The following is a 19,024-nucleotide window of genomic DNA, read 5'->3' as shown; positions in this document are numbered from 1 at the left end:
AGGTGTCTGAGATTGATTACAATGATCCAAAGAGCTCTAAGACACAATACCATCCATGAGTTTAATTGAAAAACTAATAATTAAATGTTTGACACTTAAATCCAATGTGCATAATAGTGTGTGTGTTTGTGTATTTTTTTTTTTTTTTCTCTCAAGGAAAGATCCTGTTTTTACAGAACACGATCTGATTTCCTTTTTGGCACTGACAGCTTCTGAACAGAGATGTAGTCTGGTGGTGCGAATTAGCGCTAAAGGTACTTTTACACAGCTGACCTGGACAGTGTAAACGAGCGTCGATCAACGAGACAGCTTGTCGATCGGCACTTGTTACAAGGAGCTATGTATGGGGGTGAGCGCTCGTTACTCAGTTAGCGCGTCCACATACATTACACAGATGTGCTGCCGACAGCAATATTTTCAGCATTTAAAATTATACGATCAGCTTGAATGAGCGTTTGCAATTATCAGGAATGAGCGTTCTGTGAACACTTGTTTGCCCGATAATTGGCATGTCTAAGACAGCCTTAACTCTGCATGAAGATCCGGACGTGGCCTCCAATGACAACACACAGCAGAATGCAACGAGAGACCATGATATAAGTACAGTACTATTTTACCAATTTGACTGGAGGCTCAGAAAAGCCAAAATAGTCCACTGCTTTAAAGTGCCACTACTAGTGTTTATTTTAAAGAGCCATATGAAAGGTGGGTTTTTCGGTTGCTGTCTAAGGTTTGCATGGTCTGAGAGGTACAGAGTATACAAAAAAAATGCACAAACTACAACGTAATAGGTTTTTTAAAAAAAACAAAAACTTTATTTGAAATATCTCAAACTTAACTGGTCAATTTTGAGTCCTGACCATACTAAATGGGGAAAAAGGTCAAACTCTGCCAATTACTTTTATTTTGGTTGTTTTTTCAGCTCCTCTAATACAACATCATTGTTCGTAATTATCATAGAAGGTCAAATGTATTGCTGAAGGAAAATGACAGAAAATTATTCTTGTGTGTCCTGTAAACATTAGTTTTATTAAAGAGGGCTCTTATAATATGGTGACAGAGCCTATCTACTACATAAGGAGATCAGCGCTATAATGTAGGTGACAGTAATGCTTTTTATTTTAAAAAAAAGGATCAATTTTTGCCACTTTATTAGCGTTTTTTGATTTATGCTAATGAGTTGCTTAATGCCCAAGTGGGCGTGTTTTTACTTTAGACCAAGAGGGCGTTGTACAGTGGAGTGTATGACGCTGACCAAAGTAAAAATACGCCCACTTGGGCATTAAGCAACTCATTAGCATAAATCCAAAACGCTAATAAAGTGGTAAAAATAGATCGTTTTTTTAAATAAAAAGCACTTCTGTCACCTACATTATAGCGCCGATCTCCTTATGTAGGAGATAGGGCACTTATGTGGTGACAGTCTCTAAATCCAAAACCTAAAATGAACAGATAACCTCTGTAGCTGTAATGGAACTACAAGGCCCAGCTCTGCCTGCTGGGACACATTGGGATCTGCATTTCCACAAATACATGGGTTGATATGTCTTGTAATGAACAGTCCGCATCCCTGATTCCTCCTGTTCTTCCGATCGTAGGATTCCCTGGAAGATATGGGAAGCCCCTGAGACTCTTGGTTCAGTTAGTGAGAGCAATGAGTGCTTCAACTACGTTTCCCATGTGTTCTCTCAAACTTCGTTCTGCTGCCGACCGGGGTATCTCCATTTCATGCATCTGAAATTTAAAGAAAGTATAAATACAAGAAATGCTACTCCCCGCAACACTACATTTCCCACAACGCCAACACATTTTATACATTATGTTTGGGCCTGTTCACATCAGTGCTGGCTTCCGTTTATCTGTTCAGTCAAAAGCTCAGATGAACGGAAAGCATCGCTTCCGTTTGCATCACCATTGATTGCAATGTTTTTTTTTTGTTTCAATTGGTTTCCGTTTTTTTCACGGAATCAACAGTGCTGCCGGCTCCGCTATTTTTTCCGTGGAAAAACGGAAACCTTGTGGAACGGAGGAAAACTGAAAAAACAAAAAAAACAAAACAAAAAACACCATTGAAATCAATGGCGGTACAAGCTGAAGCAAAGCGATGCTTTTAGTTTATCTTGTTCTCTGACAGAACAGATGAACGGAAATCCTAAACGGAAGCCAGCGCCAAAGTGAACAGGCCCTAAATCAATCATTATATAAAGAAATGTGTTTGGAGAAACTTATTCGTTTAATTTAGAAGAAAAACATCAAAATATGGAATTCTGGTTTAGGTTTGATTCCCTTAGGGGGGAGTTCACACAGTTTTTTTTACGCGGAAACCGCATCGGAAAACTTGCTAAAAAAAACGGCCGAAAAGGCCTCCAATTGATTTCAATGGGAGGTGGAGGCGTTGTTTTCCCGCGAGCAGAAAAACCATCTCAAAGGGAAAAGGGACATGCCCTATCTTTGCGCATTTACGCCTCTGACCTCCCATTGATGGGAGGCAGAGAAAGCGTATTTCGTGGCTTCTTTTTGCCCACGGCTCTCAATGGCCAGGGCGAAAAAACCAGCAAAATTCGGCATGCAGGCAGAGCAAAATCTGCCTCAAAATTCCAAACTGAATTTTGAGGCAGATTATCCGCCTGCAAAAAACTCTGTGTGAACCCAGCCTTAGTGTTCTCGGTTGATAACAATTTTTTTAAACCACTAGTTACATTTATTATTTGCGTTTAGACTGTAGTGTCATTATGGCTGTCAGAAGATACAGTGTTGAGGAAGCCTATCAGATGATCCGTTCGGATACTGATTCATGAATCTCAAGTGAACCTTTTACTTGAAAGCGAAAGTGTCGCTTCAAGTGATTCTAGTGAAATGAGACCCAGTACCAATGATATGGGAGACGGCACAGTTGCCACAACGTATGTGCAAAGTGCAGCCCCTGAAACTGCACTACCCCCCAAAACAGATTTAGTGCTTTACTCCTACAAGTTTATTTACTCCCACCATAAATAATTACTTTATTGCTACACCAGGCATAAATCCCAATGTCAGTAATTTTACACCACTAATTTTTTTTAACATTTTTATTACGGACCAAGTTGTGGAACATATCGTGCGGGAAACAAATTTGTATGTCAGGCAATACATTGCAAATAAACCTTCGTGTCTTTATGCCAGGTTATGGAATCCGATAACGGAGATTTAAATAAAAAAAGATTCTGGGCCTCACCCTTAACATAAAAAAACAACACTATTAGGTCACATAGGGCATCCAGCTCTATAAATGCCAAACATTTTTTGTGGCATTATGTCCCACAGCAGCTATGAAATGCTTCAGCGATTTCTCCACTTTAGGGACAACCTGCCGGCACCCCCTTCCAGCGAAAGAAGCCATAAAAAGTTAAATAAAGTAAGACTTTTGGTACATTTTCAGCCAGAGCAGCTGATCAATGCGGGGTCCGGTTGTCAGACCCGCACTGATCGTACACTGATGACCTATCCGGTGGATAGGTCATCAGATTGTGGAAAACCCCTAGTTTTCAAAATTGGGTCATTAATAGAAGGGGGGGGGGGGGGGAGTTTCTAGCGTTCTGCCAGCTCAATGCCTCTATTAATGTGTAGTGGGGCCTAAAAAGTTTTCAAGCAAAATTTGTGTCCCGAAAAGCCTACGGGTGCTTCCTTCCTTTTGGGCCTTGCTGTGTGTCCATGCAGCGCATTACGGGCATAATAGGGATACTTTTGAACACAGGAGAAACATGGTGATACATTTTGGGGTGTATTTGGACAGACATTCTCATGTTCGCTTTACAAGTAATCTGTCCTGAAAAATGACACGTGTAGAAAAAAAGTGGTGTGTTTTTTTTACCTGCTATGCATTAAACGGGTTGGCCAAGGAAAAAATATTTTCTAAAAAGTGTTCCCCAGCCATGGTTTGCCTTCCCTAAAACCCCCTACATGCTTTCTAACCAGTTTCTGTTTGATCTCAATAGTCACTGCTGCTCGGTTTACATCCCCTGTTCCTGTCCGATTCCTGTCTTGTAACCCACCATACCCATGATCCCTTGCTGCATCTCAGCTATTTGCATACTGACACACACACACACACACACACTGAGGATTATACAGTCATGTTGGGGTTATAAACAGGGATGATGGGGGTGGGGTTACACTGGGACGATTTAACTCCATCATACCTGAATACAACCCCCATCCACCGTGTATTCCCTCATCCTCCATGTGTATATAACCCCCATCAATCCGTGTTTTACCTCATCATCCACAGGGATGATGAGGGTTACAGACAGGGATGATGGCCCCATCATTCCTGTATATAACCCACATCATCCCTGTATTTATATAACCCCTGTAATAACTGTATATACCATCATGGGGGGTGCCGCCGACGGCGGGCGTCGGCGTGGGAGATGAGAGGAGACGGGCAGGCAGTGCGGGAACTCCGAGATAGGAGGAGGGGGCGTGTACAAGCAGAGACGACGCTCCGTGTCTCGGCTCAGCCAGTACTTCCTGCTGTGTAGAGACACGACACGTCATCAACTAGGTTTACAGGCGGCAGGACCAGAGGAGGCGGAGCTCTGAAGGGCTCATGAAACATCCGCCCAGCCCACTGCATGTAAATGTAGTTGATGACGCACCGTGCCTCTCTCAGCCGAAAGTGCTGGCTGAGCAAAGATACGGAACGTCACAGGAAACGAAAAATATACTCTCGGTGCAGTCTCGTGACCGCAGATCAGAGTAATGCTGCCACAGGTAAACAGACATATTTAAGTAAATTTCTAATATGTTCAATTAAGTTAAAAAAATAAATAAAATGTATTCCTGGACAACCACTTTAATTCCTGCAAACACGGTTGGGTCAAAATACTTACTACACCCCTAGATCAATACCTTAAGGGGTCTAATTTTCAAAATGGGGTCATTTATGGTGGGGTTATAATTCTGACACCCATGAGCCTCTAAACTTGGCTTGGTGCAGGAAAGCAATATGTACGTCAATTTAAAAAAGTATGTTTTGAAGTGGCAAAAAAAATAAAAAATAAAAAAAACTTTGAACGGCCATTTTGACCCTTTTTTCCCCAGCTACGGCATTTGCAGTATTGGATAAATAATTTTATATTTCAAGCAATTTTCGGGTGCGGGGATACCTAATGCGTTTACTTTTGTTTATTTATTTGAACATAAAAGGGGAAGGGGGGGGGGGGTGATCTGAATTTTTATATAATTATATATATTTTTTTTAACTTTATTACTATTTTTTAGCCCCCCTAGGAGGCTTGAACCTGCAATCATTGCAATGCATTATCACAATATTGCAGTATATGACAAAATCAGTACATTGCTATCGCTAACCGCAATCTTTCTACAGCAGGGCTGGCAGTGTTCACAAGGCTCCCGGCTGCTATAGGACTACACAGGCTCCCATTATCTTGCCGCACAGGAGCCGGTGACCGGCCCCAAAGTGGAAGGGGCAGTAAAACCCCTCAGATCCCAGTGGTCACATCTGATACAGGCACCTGAGGGGTTAAATGCTCGCGATTAGAGAGGTTTCTGATCGCAAGCATTGGCGCTGGGTCTCTGCTGTGTAACAGCAGAGACTGGGCGGCTATGGCACCTGCTCATCTTCGGAGCGGGCGCCATTTTTAAAAACCCTTTCCCGATATAAACTGCGGATGGAGCGACGGGAAAGGGTTAAAGGAGTAATCTCACGAATCCTTTTCATACCGAAACAATGTGAATAGCTGTTTTGAAGTACTTTCCAGTGTTCTAGAATATAAAAATAACTGATATTTTTGTGCTTCCCCGTGTCCCTTTTGGGGCTGCCGGAGGAAAGACGGAGCAGAATCAGTCTAATTTCCCCTCTGGCAGCTGACAGTGTAGTCCCTTTATTACTTTCCCTACAGATAGGTAACATGGGGTTCCGAGTAGTGAAGATATATACTGTGCGACATCCACAGTATGCACTACTCCCTTAGAAACCAATGAAAGTATAATACAATTAAACAAAGATTGAGTGGGAATGTGCAAGGTTCGTATCATCTGTCAGGATGTAAGAGCTTTACAATACTAATAAGCTGAGGAGTCTTCTCAGCTACACACCACTGTGGAGGCACTGCTCCTTCCCTGACAAGTAGGGCAGACAGCTATATTTATTGGCTGCTCTGCAGTTAACAGAGGATCACTGTCTGGGGGGGGGGGGGGGGGGGAGAATAACTGAGCATGCCTGTCCACCAGCACTCCAGTAAAGAGGACATGCACATTACTATACACTTTGAACACCAGGTGGCGCCATACTATATATGTAAAAGTTATAACTGCTGAAGTGTATTTTTAACAGCATCTAAACTGCAAACCATTACGTTTTTTTTATGATGGATACAATGAAAATGATATTTAATGGTGGGACAAACCCTTTAAACCTAACTTATTTGGTAGTTATTACCAGACATTAATACTTACAATAAGTTCCACATCTTCCTTCTTGATGGTAACTTTTGCTAGTTCCTTTTCTCTGAAAAAATAAGGCTTTCCTTTAGTAAAATTTGCTTACATTAGATGAGCCTTGATCACTCCAGTTACACAACTACATTCACAGCAAAGAGCTTTCTATTTTAATTAAAAGTTTGATTCTGTAACAAACTTACAATAAAAGATCTTTAATGTATTTTATATCTTTATTTTATAGTAATCTAATAGAAAAGCGAAATGGTATGATTTCCTAGAACTAAGGACAAGTCTAAAGCCTCTCCTGCAAAGCTCTTCATATGTAAAAGGGGTTGTCCAGTTTAGACAAATCTGTTATTTTTTAGATAATTAAAGGGTATAAAATTTTCCAATATACTTTCAGTATTAATTCCTTACAGTATTAACCAGTTAGTGACCGCCAATATGCCTTTTCACGGCGGCCACTAATGGGCTTTATTCTGATGCATAAGCCTTTTTACGGCGCTACATTAGAATAAACAGAGCAGGGAGCCGTTAAATCTCCCTGCTCTCAGCTACCAGAGGTAGCGGAGGGCTGGGGGCGTCCCATCTCGAACGGGTGAGATCGATATAAGTATATCACCAGTTTATCCCCTCAGATGTGGCGGTCAATAACGTGCACCGCATCAGAGTTGTTTTGGAGAGAGGGAGAGAGCTCCCTCTCATCGCACTGGCACACGGCGATAAGATCACCGAGTGTCTGTGTCTCCGATGGCAGCCGGGGGCCTAATAAAGGCCCCCAGGTCTGCCTGTAGTGAATGCCTGCTAGGTCATGCCAGAGGCATGTCCTAGCAGATGCCTGTCCGTTTTAAACTTATTTAAAAGTATTGCAGTGTATTATAAAAGCGGTCAGATGATCGCATATTAAAATCCCCTAGTGGCACTAGTAAAAAGTTAAAAAAAAGTTTAATAAAGTTAATTAAAAAAAAAAAGTGAAAATAAATGAAAAACCCACCTTTTCCCCTTACAAAATGCTTTACTATTAGAAAACCGAAATAAAGTAAAAAAAAGTTACACATATTTGGTATCGCCGCGTCCGTAACGACCCAGACTATAAATCTATTACATTTAACCCGCACAGTGAACGCCGTAAAAAATTAAATAAAAAACTATGGAAAAATTGCTGTTTTCTGTAAATCCTGACCAAAAAAAGTGACAAAAAGTGATCAAAAAGTCACATCTACTCCAAAATGGTACCAATAAAAACTACAAGTCTTCCCGCAAAAAAAAAGCCCTCATACAACTGCATCGGCAGAATTAAAAATAAATTAAATAAATTAAAAAAAAATAAAAAAAAAAAAAGTTATGGCTCTTCAAATATGGAGACAAAAACAAATAATTTTGAAAAAAATAGTGTTTTTACTGTGTAAAAGTAGTAAAACATACAAAATCTATACAAATTTGGTATCGTTGCAATCGTAACAACCCGCTGAATAAAGTTAGTGTTATTTATACCACATGGTAAACGGCATAGATTTAGGATGCGAAAAAGAGTAGCGAAATCTGTTTTTTTCTATTCCCCCAAAAAAAGTTAATAAATATGTACCTCAAAATGGTGCTAATAAAAAGTAAAACTTGTCACGCAAAAAACAAGACCTTATACAGCTATGTCGACGCAAAAATAAAAAAAAGTTATAGCTCTTGGAATGAGACGATGGAAAAACGTAAAAAATGCCTCGGTCATTAAGGTTTAAAATAGGCTGGTCATTAAAGAGGCTCTGTCACCAGATTTTGCAACCCCTATCTGCTATTGCAGCAGATAGGCGCTGCAATGTAGATTACAGTAATGTTTTTATTTTTAAAAAACGAGCATTTTTGGCCAAGTTATGACCATTTTTGTAGTTATGCAAATGAGGCTTGCAAAAGTCCAAGTGGGTGTGTTTAAAAGTAAAAGTCCAAGTGGGCGTGTATTATGTGCGTACATCGGGGCGTTTTTAATACTTTCACTAGCTGGGCATTCTGATGAGAAGTATCATCCTCTTCTCTTCAGAACGCCCAGCTTCTGACAGTGCAGATCTGTGACGTCACTCACAGGTCCTGCATCGTGACGGCCACATCGGCACCAGAGGCTACAGTTGATTCTGCAGCAGCATCAGCGTTTGCAGGTAAGTCGATCTTACCTGCAAACGCTGATGCTGCTGCAGAATCAACTGTAGCCTCTGGTGCCGATGTGGCCGTCACGATGCAGGACCTGTGAGTGACGTCACAGATCTGCACTGTCAGAAGCTGGGCGTTCTGAAGAGAAGAGGATGATACTTCTCATCAGAATGCCCAGCTAGTACAAGTATTAAAAACGCCCCGATGTACGCACATAATACACGCCCACTTGGACTTTTACTTTTAAACACACCCACTTGGACTTTTGCAAGCCTCATTTGCATAACTACAAAAATGGTCATAACTTGGCCAAAAATGCTCGTTTTTTAAAAATAAAAACGTTACTGTAATCTACATTGCAGCGCCTATCTGCTGCAATAGCAGATAGGGGTTGCAAAATCTGGTGACAGAGCCTCTTTAAGGGGTTAAAGATCTCTGCTTGTTGTTATTCAGTAGGAACATTCATTGTTTCCCTCCAGTGGATAAAATTCTGTCCATGGTCATGTGATAAACAGAGGTGCTGGGATCATTAGAAGTCACAGCTCTGATACACATACTGTAACGAGCCGTGCACCGGTGTGTCCATTAGGGATGTCACGATACCAGAATTTGGACTACGATACCGATACTTTGTGTAGTATTGTGATTCTCAATACCAAAACGATACTTTGGCAACAATAAAAAAGTTGAACTCCTTCCATTTTCTGATGGGAGGCGCATCCATGTGCCTTACATTAACAGTAATTAACCCCATCATGTTTCTCCGTCATAATGGTCAACATGCAGTTAATGTGTGAGGCACAGAGGTTCCAAATTCATAACACCTCATGCCTCACTTTAATAAGCGAAAGAAAGCAGGTTGATTTATTTTTTTACAGCGTACGCATCATAAATTACACTATACATTTTTTGTGCGGGTATTACAGTCCCGACGATACCGAATGTGTATATTTTATGTATGGAGACTTATTTTAATGTTTATTGTAAAAAATGTGTGCGCGCACGCGCTTTTTTTTTTTTTTACAATTTCTTAATTGAACATTTTTTTTCCTACTTTTTTATTTTTAAACTTTTATGTACTGGAATATAGATACATGCCAATACATTAAAGTTTACAAAAAAAAATTCAATTATTTTTTTATTTGGATGCCAGTATACTGGCAGCCCCGCTCCAGACACAGCTTAGTATCGAAATACATGAATTAATGGTAAATTAACAGTTTGAGGGTGCACGGCAACTAAATAGTATCGATATTTCGATGCATCGTACAACCCTAGAGTGCCTTAACAAGACCATGGGCATTATTCCTACTAAATAACAAAAAGCAGAGATCTTGAAAATAGCAATGAATACAGAAAGTATACTGGTAATTATATAACCTTTAATTTTACATGAAATAACATTAATTTTCTGAAACAGGACAACCCCTTTAATTCTCCTGCAGCCCTAAATAAGACCAGCTCAACTGAGCCCTGGACTACCATTTGGGGCTCCGGAAGAGTATACACTGTATGAGAATAATAGCTCCTCTTAGGCCCCATGAATACGAATGTGCTTTTGCGGCCGCAATTCCCCCAAAAATCCACGGGATGTATGGATCTATGGGGCCATGTACACGACCGTGGTTTCCACGGTCCGTGCATGGTCCAGGAGCCTGGACCGCAGAAAGAACGGACAAGTCTTATTATGCCCGTGTTCCGCGGTCCAGGCTCATAGCAAATAATGCCGCGGCCATGTGCACAGCCCACGATTTGCGGGCGGCTTGCGGGTGACACTCCGCCCCCGTCCGACCCGAAAATTACGGCCGTGCACATGGCTACGGTTGTGTGCATGAAGCCTTAGTAACGATAATAACATAGATCACAAAATAAGTCAACACATGATAGGTGATAATTGTCTGATCGTTGGGAGCCCCACCGACCGCAGTGAGGACAATGAATGGGGCGGCGGTCGAACATGGGCACTGCCGGTCCACTCAAAGCCTATGGGAATGACAGAAACAGTTGAATACAGACCTTGGCTGTTTCCATTAGTCCCGTAGAAATTGAATGGAGCTTCATTCAAGCTCATCCTCACAGCAGGGTGAGAACTGAGGAGAATCTGGGACCACCATACTCGCTATGAGTGGGGTCCCAGCGGTGAGGCCCCCAGCAATCAGACAATTATAACCTATCCTGTGGAACGTTGACATTGGAAGATACAGCATTAGGTAACACATCAGAATGATCTCATTACTGAATATTCGAAGTAGAAATAAAACAAGTGATGAACGCACCTTTCTTGCTTTGCTTTCTGTTCTCTTGACCGTCTGTCTCCAATCACGGACATGGCCTATAAGAAAGATTTAATCAGAACTACTCAGGTGTAGCAGGACGTACGTTTATGAGAGGGAGATATATGGCCTGACCAGTCACATGATCATCATATAGTTAGTTATACATGACATCTAAGTACCGGCGGGCACAGCAGCTCCATGCCCGTAGTGTCAATGGATGAGATCTATCAAAACTGGTGCAAGTACCCATAGCAACCAGTTACCCATAGCAAGTTACCCATAGCAACCAGTTCCCATTTCTCAGCGGATCCTTCAAAAAATGAAAGAGTTAATCTGACTGGTTTCTACAGGCAACTGCTCCATCTGTCACTTGTTTTGAGCACCTCCATCTCATGAGCACCCCACTTGATACAGGTCTATATATGAATGGCTTGATACCACGTTTACCTGGTAGAGTATACTGGTGAGCGAAGGTTACATGGTAGCCCTCACAATCCATTGCCATGTACCATTGACAATATAACCCAGCGTGGCGAAAAGCTGCAACACATGACAGCCACGCTCCTCTGCCAACGTCACATGTAATATACAGCCCAGGACGTCACATGTAATATACAGCCCAGGACGTCACATGTAATATACAGCTCAGGACGTCACATGTAATATACAGCCCAGGACGTCACATGTAATATACAGCCCAGGACGTCACATGTAATATACAGCCCAGGACGTCACATGTAATATACAGCTCAGGACGTCACATGATCACCCCCTCTCAGGTAGCCTGTTGGCACTTGTCACCTCTGCCCATAACGACCCTTATAAGGAACCACCAGTGACCCTCTCAACCTGCGGGTTCTCATGAGCACATCTCACCGTCTCCAGGTTGGAGCTCTGGATCTCCTTCTCCTCCGCGTAGTCCGTGACCCTCTCCAGGTCCGCCGCTCCGCTGTCATGTTTGCGGGGTTTATCCGCCGGCCGCTCACTACAGTTCTCCTCTGTTTCCAGCTCCAGCTCCACATCCCCTTCAGCAGCCATGTTTCGTCTCTGTACCGGAAGATATGACAGGGAGCAGAGCGTGGAACTCTACTTCCGGCAGCCGCGATGTGACGTCACGTCCGGTGCTGGGAAATTATCTTCTGTGTGTGTGGGAAGCGGCTGCCGCTGTACTGACGTTTATGTGGGTTGTTTTAGTTGTCAACAGCCAGGCCAGATACTCTGCACTAGTGCTACACGTCTGTCTCCCAGATACAATGATGTGTATTCTTATAAAAATATTGCTGTGTATTCTTATAAAAATATTGCTCGTCTGAGACCAACAGGCTCTTCTCATTTTTATTTTTTAGAAACAGCGCCAGTCTTGTCCATGGGCTGTTTTTGGTATTACAGCTTAGACGCATTCAAGTAAATGTGACAGAGCTGCAATACCAGTCACAGCCTTTGGACAAGAGTGCCTTTAGGGTATGTTCACAGGGGCTATTTTCGGGCAGTAAACGGGCCGAAAATTCGGACGCAGAACGCCCCCAAACATCTGCCCATTGATTTCAATGGGAAAAACGTCGTTCTGCTCCGACGGGGCGCTTTTTCCGTGGCCGTTTTGAAAAACAGGCGCGAAAAAGAAGTGCATCTCACTTCTCGGGACGTTTTTGGAGCCGTTTTTCATTGACTATAGAAAACCAACTTCAAAAACGTCTGCGAAAAACGTGAGTTTTTTCAAGGGAAAACAACTCCTGATTTTCAGATGATTTTTAATCAGACGTTTTGAAAAACGGCCGTGTAAAAAACGCCCCCTCGGAACAGAACGCCGTTTTTCCCGTTGAAATCAATGGGCAAATTCTCCCTATTATAAGAACTTCCGATGACGTATTTGGTAGGTGTGTCTATGTGTGACCAATGACAGCAAGTATAACAACTCCAGCCCTCATCTGCAGAGATAGACATACAAGTTGACGAATCAGAGGTCGTCAACGTCGGCCTTTCAAGAGATAGTCTGCGCATGCGTATATGTCCAAGGATAAATATCCAGCATACTGTGTAGCCTGCCTACATTTCAGGTAATAAAAGTCAATGTGGTCCCTTTGTGACCCACAAGTTGCTGTGACCGCAACTTCACAGTCGGTAGAAATCCAAACCTGCTTAATTTTGTGCAATTGTCGTGTAGCGGCAACGTGTGGGTCACAACGCAGCCGCATTGACTTTCATTACCTGCAGGCAGGGTTACAGAGCAATTTTTGGCCGTGCGACCCGTGTAAAACAATATTAATAAATCCCCCCCTTGTTCCTGTGAATCAACACAGATTATTTTTCTAATCTCAGACAACTCCTTTAAGGTGTACTCTCCTCAGGGCTTGAAATGCCATTGTCTATCGGATTGTCTGATGTTACCTCTACTCCTGGGCGATTTGCAGTATTGCCACCGAAAGGGCCTAAATCTAGGTTTTAAGGACCTAGAAAAGAATACTACCTTGCCTTCGCTGAGGGACTTAAAGGGGTATTCCGGTTACAACAAGTTACTTGCTGATCGTGGGTGTCTGACAGCTCGGACCCCTAACGTTTATGAGAACGGGAACCCCGAAGTTGCTCGAACCCCAAGTTTGAATGGAGCGGCAGGTCGCTCATGCGCACTGCCGCTCCATTCATTCTCTATGGGAGCGCCGGAGATAGCCAAGTACAGTGTTCAGCTTTTTCCGGCGCTGCCAAAGAGAATGAAAGGAGCAGCAGTGCGCTTGAGCGACCTGCCGCTTGGTTCAAACTTGGGGTTTGGGCAACTTTGGGGTCCCCGTTCTCGTAAACGATGGGGGTCTGAGCTGTCGGACACACACTGATCAGCAAGTAACCCCTTACCCTACGGATAGGGGGTAACTTGTTGTAACTGGAATACCCCTGTAAACGTTTTATTTAGCTGAGGACTGAACGAACTTCCTGGCTGGAAAGGGTGTGAACAGAAATGTTTTCCAACCAGGGCGTCACCAGACCATTCCTTCTCCTGCTTGCATCTGACTCTGTTTCCTCGTTTCGATCTCCGTGGTCCGGGATTCAAGATAGCTGCCTCTGTCTCAGACTTGCATATGGAGACTGTTGTCTGCTAGTCTGAGACACGCCCCCGCCTCTTCCACTGCCCTTGGATGGACCAGCACTGATGATGTCAGCGCTGTGTCCATCTCTACTGATACTTCCCCTGCTAGGATCTGGACAGGGGTTCCGGCTACAGATGTCAGCTTCAGGATGTCAGTATATAATTGTTCGCATGTAACTGTATTATATGTATTATTTTCTGTGTTTTTTTTTTTTTTTACAGGTTTCGATGTCTTGAATTGTTGTGGGATTTACTTTTTATAATAAAATGGTAAAAAATGGCTGCCGTAGTGGAGTGTTTATTTCAATAATGTATTTATTTTTTCCCCACTGTATAACAGTTTTAGTAATGGAGGTATCTGACACATCTCCGTTAGTATTGCTAGGGCTTGGTGTCATCCAGAGGTGTCCTATGTCCACCTTTGCCTGACACTAACCCCTCCATACTATTACCCTGGTACCAAACGCACCAGGGGTACCGAAAGGAGACGGGAACCATCAGGAGCAGCCTCATATGATACGATGGGCAGCCGCAGGCTGGTATTTTCATGATGGGAAGGGACAAATTGCCATGAACCTTCCCATCCTGATAATAGACTATGGCTGTTGGTTTTCCTTGACTCGTTATGGAAATAGGTGGGGGGGGGGGACGTCGTTTTTTTAAAATTATTTATGACATTTTTAAAAATAGGCATTCCGCTATGGCATAAATAAATGATTTAACAAAATGATGTGCAGTCCCCCCCCTCCCCCTATTTCCACTGAGAGGTTTATTGAGAAGTTTTATAGATATATATATTTTATAGTTCCTGATAATTGGCTGCTAATTAGTTAATTATTTAATTACTTTAATTAACATGCCTTTTTTTTTTTTTTCCTAGTAGGGGAAAGCACGATTATTAACCGTTTCGAGTGCTGCCGAGGTAGGAAATGGAAAGGCAAGAATTTTATAACGTGACTGAACTTCAGAGTCAATTTCAAGAATATATTTAGTTATTGCACCGATGACATTTCCATAATAGACACCAAAGGCTAAACTATATTGAAAACCATTGCAGGCTTTCAAATCCAATACAGTATGTGTTTCAAGTTCCATATTCAATTATAATCCTAATATACCAAAAAAAAGGATATGATTTTATGCAAAACATAACCTAGGGCTCATACATCATTTGGTAGGTTAGCAAGAAGTAGGGGACAGATGGAAGGGACTGCAGGATCAGGCTATCCAAGATTTGTTTGCAGTCTGTTACCATAAAGATACATAAATCTGCATAGGAGCTGTATACACAATACGATTATTTTTAATGATGACTATTTGCAAAGAAGTTTCATTTTTTATTTTAGGGTGTGAAGGTGGACATAGCTTTTAAATGTGGAACGTGATACATCAGGAAACAGGTACATGAAAGAAGGTCATTTAATTCAATTCTTGCCCTATAAGCGTCAATCGTTTTGACTAAAGGAAGACTATAAGGGTATGTGCACACGATGAGAGGCTTTTACGTCTGAAAAGACAGACTGTTTTCAGGAGAAAACAGCTGCCTCGTTTCAGACGTAAATGCTCCTCCTCGCATTTTGCGAGGCTTCTCTGACAGCCGTCAATTTTGAGCTGTGCTTCATTGAGTTCAATGAAGAACGGCTCAAATTACGTCTGAAAGAAGTGCCCTGCATATAATGTATATAAGTGTCCTGCACTTCTTTTGCCGAGGCTGTATTTTTACGCGTCGTCGTTTGACAGCTGTCAAACGACGACGCGTAAATGACAGGTTGTCTGCACAGTACGTCGGCAAACCCATTCAGATGAATGGGCAGATGTTTGCCGACGTATTATAGCCTTATTTTCAGACGTAAAACGAGGCATAATATGCCTCGTTTACGTCTGAAAATAGGTCGTGTGAACCCAGCCTAAGCTGCAAAGCCTCAGAAATATTAAGGTGTTATCAAACATATCTAAGGAAGGGTATCATTCAAACTTTGAATCATTTTCTAATATGGTCGTTTTGTTCACCGTTAGTAGAAAAGCTGATGAAGATGAATTTGTAATCACTCATCATTTTACATTAATTTTGGATGTCCAAGATTTCAATGACTAGGGATGTGTAGATATAGCTTCACCGGTGTTCTTACTGGTGATCCTCGTGTCACTTCATACTGCCGGCTGTATTTTTATCCCGGCTAAATTAAGAGTTAATAGGCTTATCTACATCTTTTGCACTTTGCATGGAGATTCTCAGCACCTCTCAGTGCAGGAAACCAGTCTATATCTCATACAAAGGCGTGGAGTCTATTTAAAATGTTTCTATATCTTCTATGTCAGGGTGTTTTTACTTTCCATTACGCTGCGTATAGGTGGAAGCCAAACGTAATATACTTTAAAAAATAAAATCTGTACTGACCTGTAAAAGTTAAGTATTGTTTTAGATATGGTTTTACAATACAGTTATTTTAAGTGAATTAAAATTGTCACCATATTATGAACTGATGGTACGTAATAGGTGGACCAATAGGTTTTCATGGGAGCAGGGACTCTAGACAATAAAAATGTGCCCCCCAACTTTAACTTCTACCTGCTATTAATGTTATTGGATGTAGCTGGTTTATTGTCACTTGCTGGCACACAACACATGGTATGTTGATGTAGCGCTAACGCTATTGGGGACATTGCATTGCCTGGACAGTCATTTTGAAATGTAACTAACTGGCTTTTAGCAAATCCTATTTAATGTGCTGAGCCTTACATAGCCCTCCCCCATCTGTGCAGATGGTAAGACCTAGGCTGAATTTGTCTTGTCAATCAGAAGATAATCTCTGTTTTTTAGAATTGCCCATAGGGTGATAAACCGCCAGCATGGCACTCCAGGACGGTAAAAATAAATCGTCGTATCAATGAAGAAGTGACAGAAAAGGTGGCGGAGATGTGTCGCATACTTCAACATTCCTCTTTATTTGTTTTCCTGACATGTTGACAAGGGAGCCGACTTGTTAATGGGATTTCCAGCAAGAAGTAGCACCATGAAAAAAGGAGAACAACACAACCTTATTTTTATGGACAACCTGGGGCACAATAAATGTAGAAGAACATCTGCAATCAATATTCACTAAACATATTTTCACCGTAAGAAGGATTGGACTGCTCTTATTAGACTAGAAGAAAAAAAATCTTCAGATAAATCAGATTTTTTAAGAAATGATGTGATGAAGATGCGGAAGATGCAATTTCCTAAGGTGAAGATCTTATAGCGACCAGACATCAGTCAGTACCAATTATGAGGCTAATGGATGAAATGGCTGTCCGGAAAGCCCTGAGGAGGAACAAACTATGCAAGGATTTCATCAATTCTGTCTCTTACCAGGTGAGAATTTTGGAACATCCCCATTTTGAGACAATATATGTTCCTCTTACCAGAATTTTATGTTAAGAAGTTTTGATCCATGGTTACTTCACTTGTAACTTTGTTGCATTTGAATGCATTGAAGTTTCATTTAATACATATGTGATAATTGGATCTCTTTTCTGATATCACTTACTTTGAGACTGCCACTGTTTTACATGGGTGAGAATACTGTGAAGGCATCCTAGACAGATGCCAGGGCCCACTGGGTTTTGAAGATGGGGGATCTATTGGCATCAGCGTTCACCACCTTTCAAGTCGTGGGTGGTGTAGGCAACGGGCCCACTGGGACTCATTTGACCAAGGGCCTGGAGCCAGCCCTGGCCATTTGCATAATTATATTTCCACATATGCAAGTCATTTGCATACAGTTACAATTTAAAGATTCTTGTGTATCCTATTTCTAAGTAAAGACTTGACCATTGTAGTATACAGTACACTATTCTAACACATATCTGGATAGTTATTTCTCAAACTTCTGTATTAAAGGATTAAATATGGCTAACATTGTTCCTACCAATAATAGTATGTTTTTCTAAAAGGAAATGTTACCCTGGTTTTAATAGTTTAGTTGTTATGTATATACAGGCTTTTATTAACCTTTGATGGACATCTGGCTGCATCTGGATCTTCCCCAGGTGGCAGAACATAATTTTCTCACACTGATTGTAAAGGGGTTGTATACTTTATACAATCCCTGCTTGTTAGAAGGGTCCATCGACAATATGTCGATCACAATGTGTTCCCCTGCAGGGACCCAAGTGTTCAGCTGTAATGTGAGGGGGAAACCATTCAGTAAGTGTTCATTTTGCCTGCAGTGCCACCACAGGAGGAATTAGGCATTACACAGTGCACATACAAATCAATGGGTTGTCTGTGTAATGCAGGACAGGAGAGAGACGCTTTTTGTAACCGCTCCCCACTCTACAGAGTACTTTCTATTAACTCAGAATTAGAATAAGATTTTTTTTAAATGGACAACCTTGTTAGTTCTAAAAAAAATACGGGGTATGTAGATAGTTTTAGAACTGTATGATGCAATGCCCAGCCATGTCTTACTATTCAAATTTCTTTTATATAATGTTTTTTTTTTAGATATGTTGCTGCTGTGGGCCCTCTCCATGCTCTTTGTGTTGCTCATGCTTCCCCAGCATCAAGGTGTCCACTGGTACCAGACTGCTGTACACATTCTTCCACATACTGGCCTGCACCGTCTGCTGCCTCATGCTTTCCAGAAAGGTGTCAGAAACTGTCAAGGAGCATGTGAGTATATAGTAGAACTCTTTATATGTAGCAATATTGTTACAATTCATTCATTTGCAAGTAGTTGTAATGTATATTGTCTAGTGTCAATGCACAAAGAGATTAAGGATAAACAATGAAACTTTTTTGATTGATTGTGTATACAAAAAAATTATAGTGGCATCGGTAAGGCACTCGTCTGACATTTACAGTACATATGCCGCTAAAATAGATTACAACAATTGTAAGTGACTGCAGAAGCTTTGTAAAACTTAAAGATCAAACCTTAACTGTATATTTAGTGCCATAGTCTAGACATTAATTATTTCTTTTAATTGTAAAAAAAATAATTTTCGGGTAATTCAATTATTCAATAACGGAAAAACAGTCACCTATTTGTTATTTAAGTAAATTAAGTGTCTGAATTACAGGAATATAAACATCATGCTATCCATG

The 19,024-nt window shown here is 41.5% G+C and overlaps 2 protein-coding genes across 6 annotated transcripts in view; one reads left to right on the top strand and one right to left on the bottom strand.

The window, feature by feature from the left end:
- Positions 1-1,215: 1,215 nt before the first annotated feature.
- On the bottom strand, positions 1,216-12,008 carry HYPK (huntingtin interacting protein K). Its single transcript, XM_075858116.1, has 4 exons — positions 11,733-12,008; positions 10,857-10,912; positions 6,460-6,511; positions 1,216-1,734 (listed from the first exon to the last, which is right to left on the bottom strand). The coding sequence occupies exons 1-4, from the start codon at positions 11,892-11,894 to the stop codon at positions 1,639-1,641; spliced, it is 366 nt and encodes a 121-aa protein (XP_075714231.1). The 5' UTR covers positions 11,895-12,008; the 3' UTR covers positions 1,216-1,638.
- The window catches only part of SERINC4 (serine incorporator 4), a 63,345-nt gene continuing 56,274 nt past the window's right edge, over positions 11,954-19,024 (top strand). For 3 of the 5 annotated variants that reach the window (XM_075858115.1, XM_075858110.1, XM_075858114.1), the window contains exons 1-6: positions 11,954-12,036; positions 14,155-14,202; positions 14,813-14,854; positions 15,279-15,332; positions 16,754-17,287; positions 18,422-18,589. In XM_075858115.1, the coding sequence (XP_075714230.1) occupies positions 17,201-17,287; positions 18,422-18,589 (255 nt within the window). In that variant the 5' untranslated portion in view covers positions 11,954-12,036; positions 14,155-14,202; positions 14,813-14,854; positions 15,279-15,332; positions 16,754-17,200. The remainder of the gene's footprint in view (positions 12,037-14,154; positions 14,203-14,812; positions 14,855-15,278; positions 15,333-16,753; positions 17,288-18,421; positions 18,590-19,024) is intronic. The other 2 variants (XM_075858111.1, XM_075858112.1) reach the window with 2 other exon arrangements.

Source organism: Rhinoderma darwinii, chromosome 3 (genome assembly GCF_050947455.1).
Source record: "Rhinoderma darwinii isolate aRhiDar2 chromosome 3, aRhiDar2.hap1, whole genome shotgun sequence".
Taxonomy (NCBI): Eukaryota; Metazoa; Chordata; class Amphibia; order Anura; family Rhinodermatidae; genus Rhinoderma; species Rhinoderma darwinii.
This window is presented reverse-complemented; position numbering and strand designations above follow the sequence as displayed.

What these genes read in the sequence shown, in the direction of transcription:
- HYPK (XM_075858116.1), bottom strand. Translation starts at nt 11,894, where the DNA reads ATGGCTGCTGAAGGGGATGTGGAGCTGGAGCTGGAAACAGAGGAGAAC. An exon ending in AGAGCTCCAACCTGGAGACG is followed by an intron (nt 10,913 to 11,732) that starts GTGAGATGTGCT and finishes TCTTTCTTATAG; the next exon opens with GCCATGTCCGTGATTGGAGA. An exon ending in CAGAAAGCAAAGCAAGAAAG is followed by an intron (nt 6,512 to 10,856) that starts GTGCGTTCATCA and finishes TTATTTTTTCAG; the next exon opens with AGAAAAGGAACTAGCAAAAG.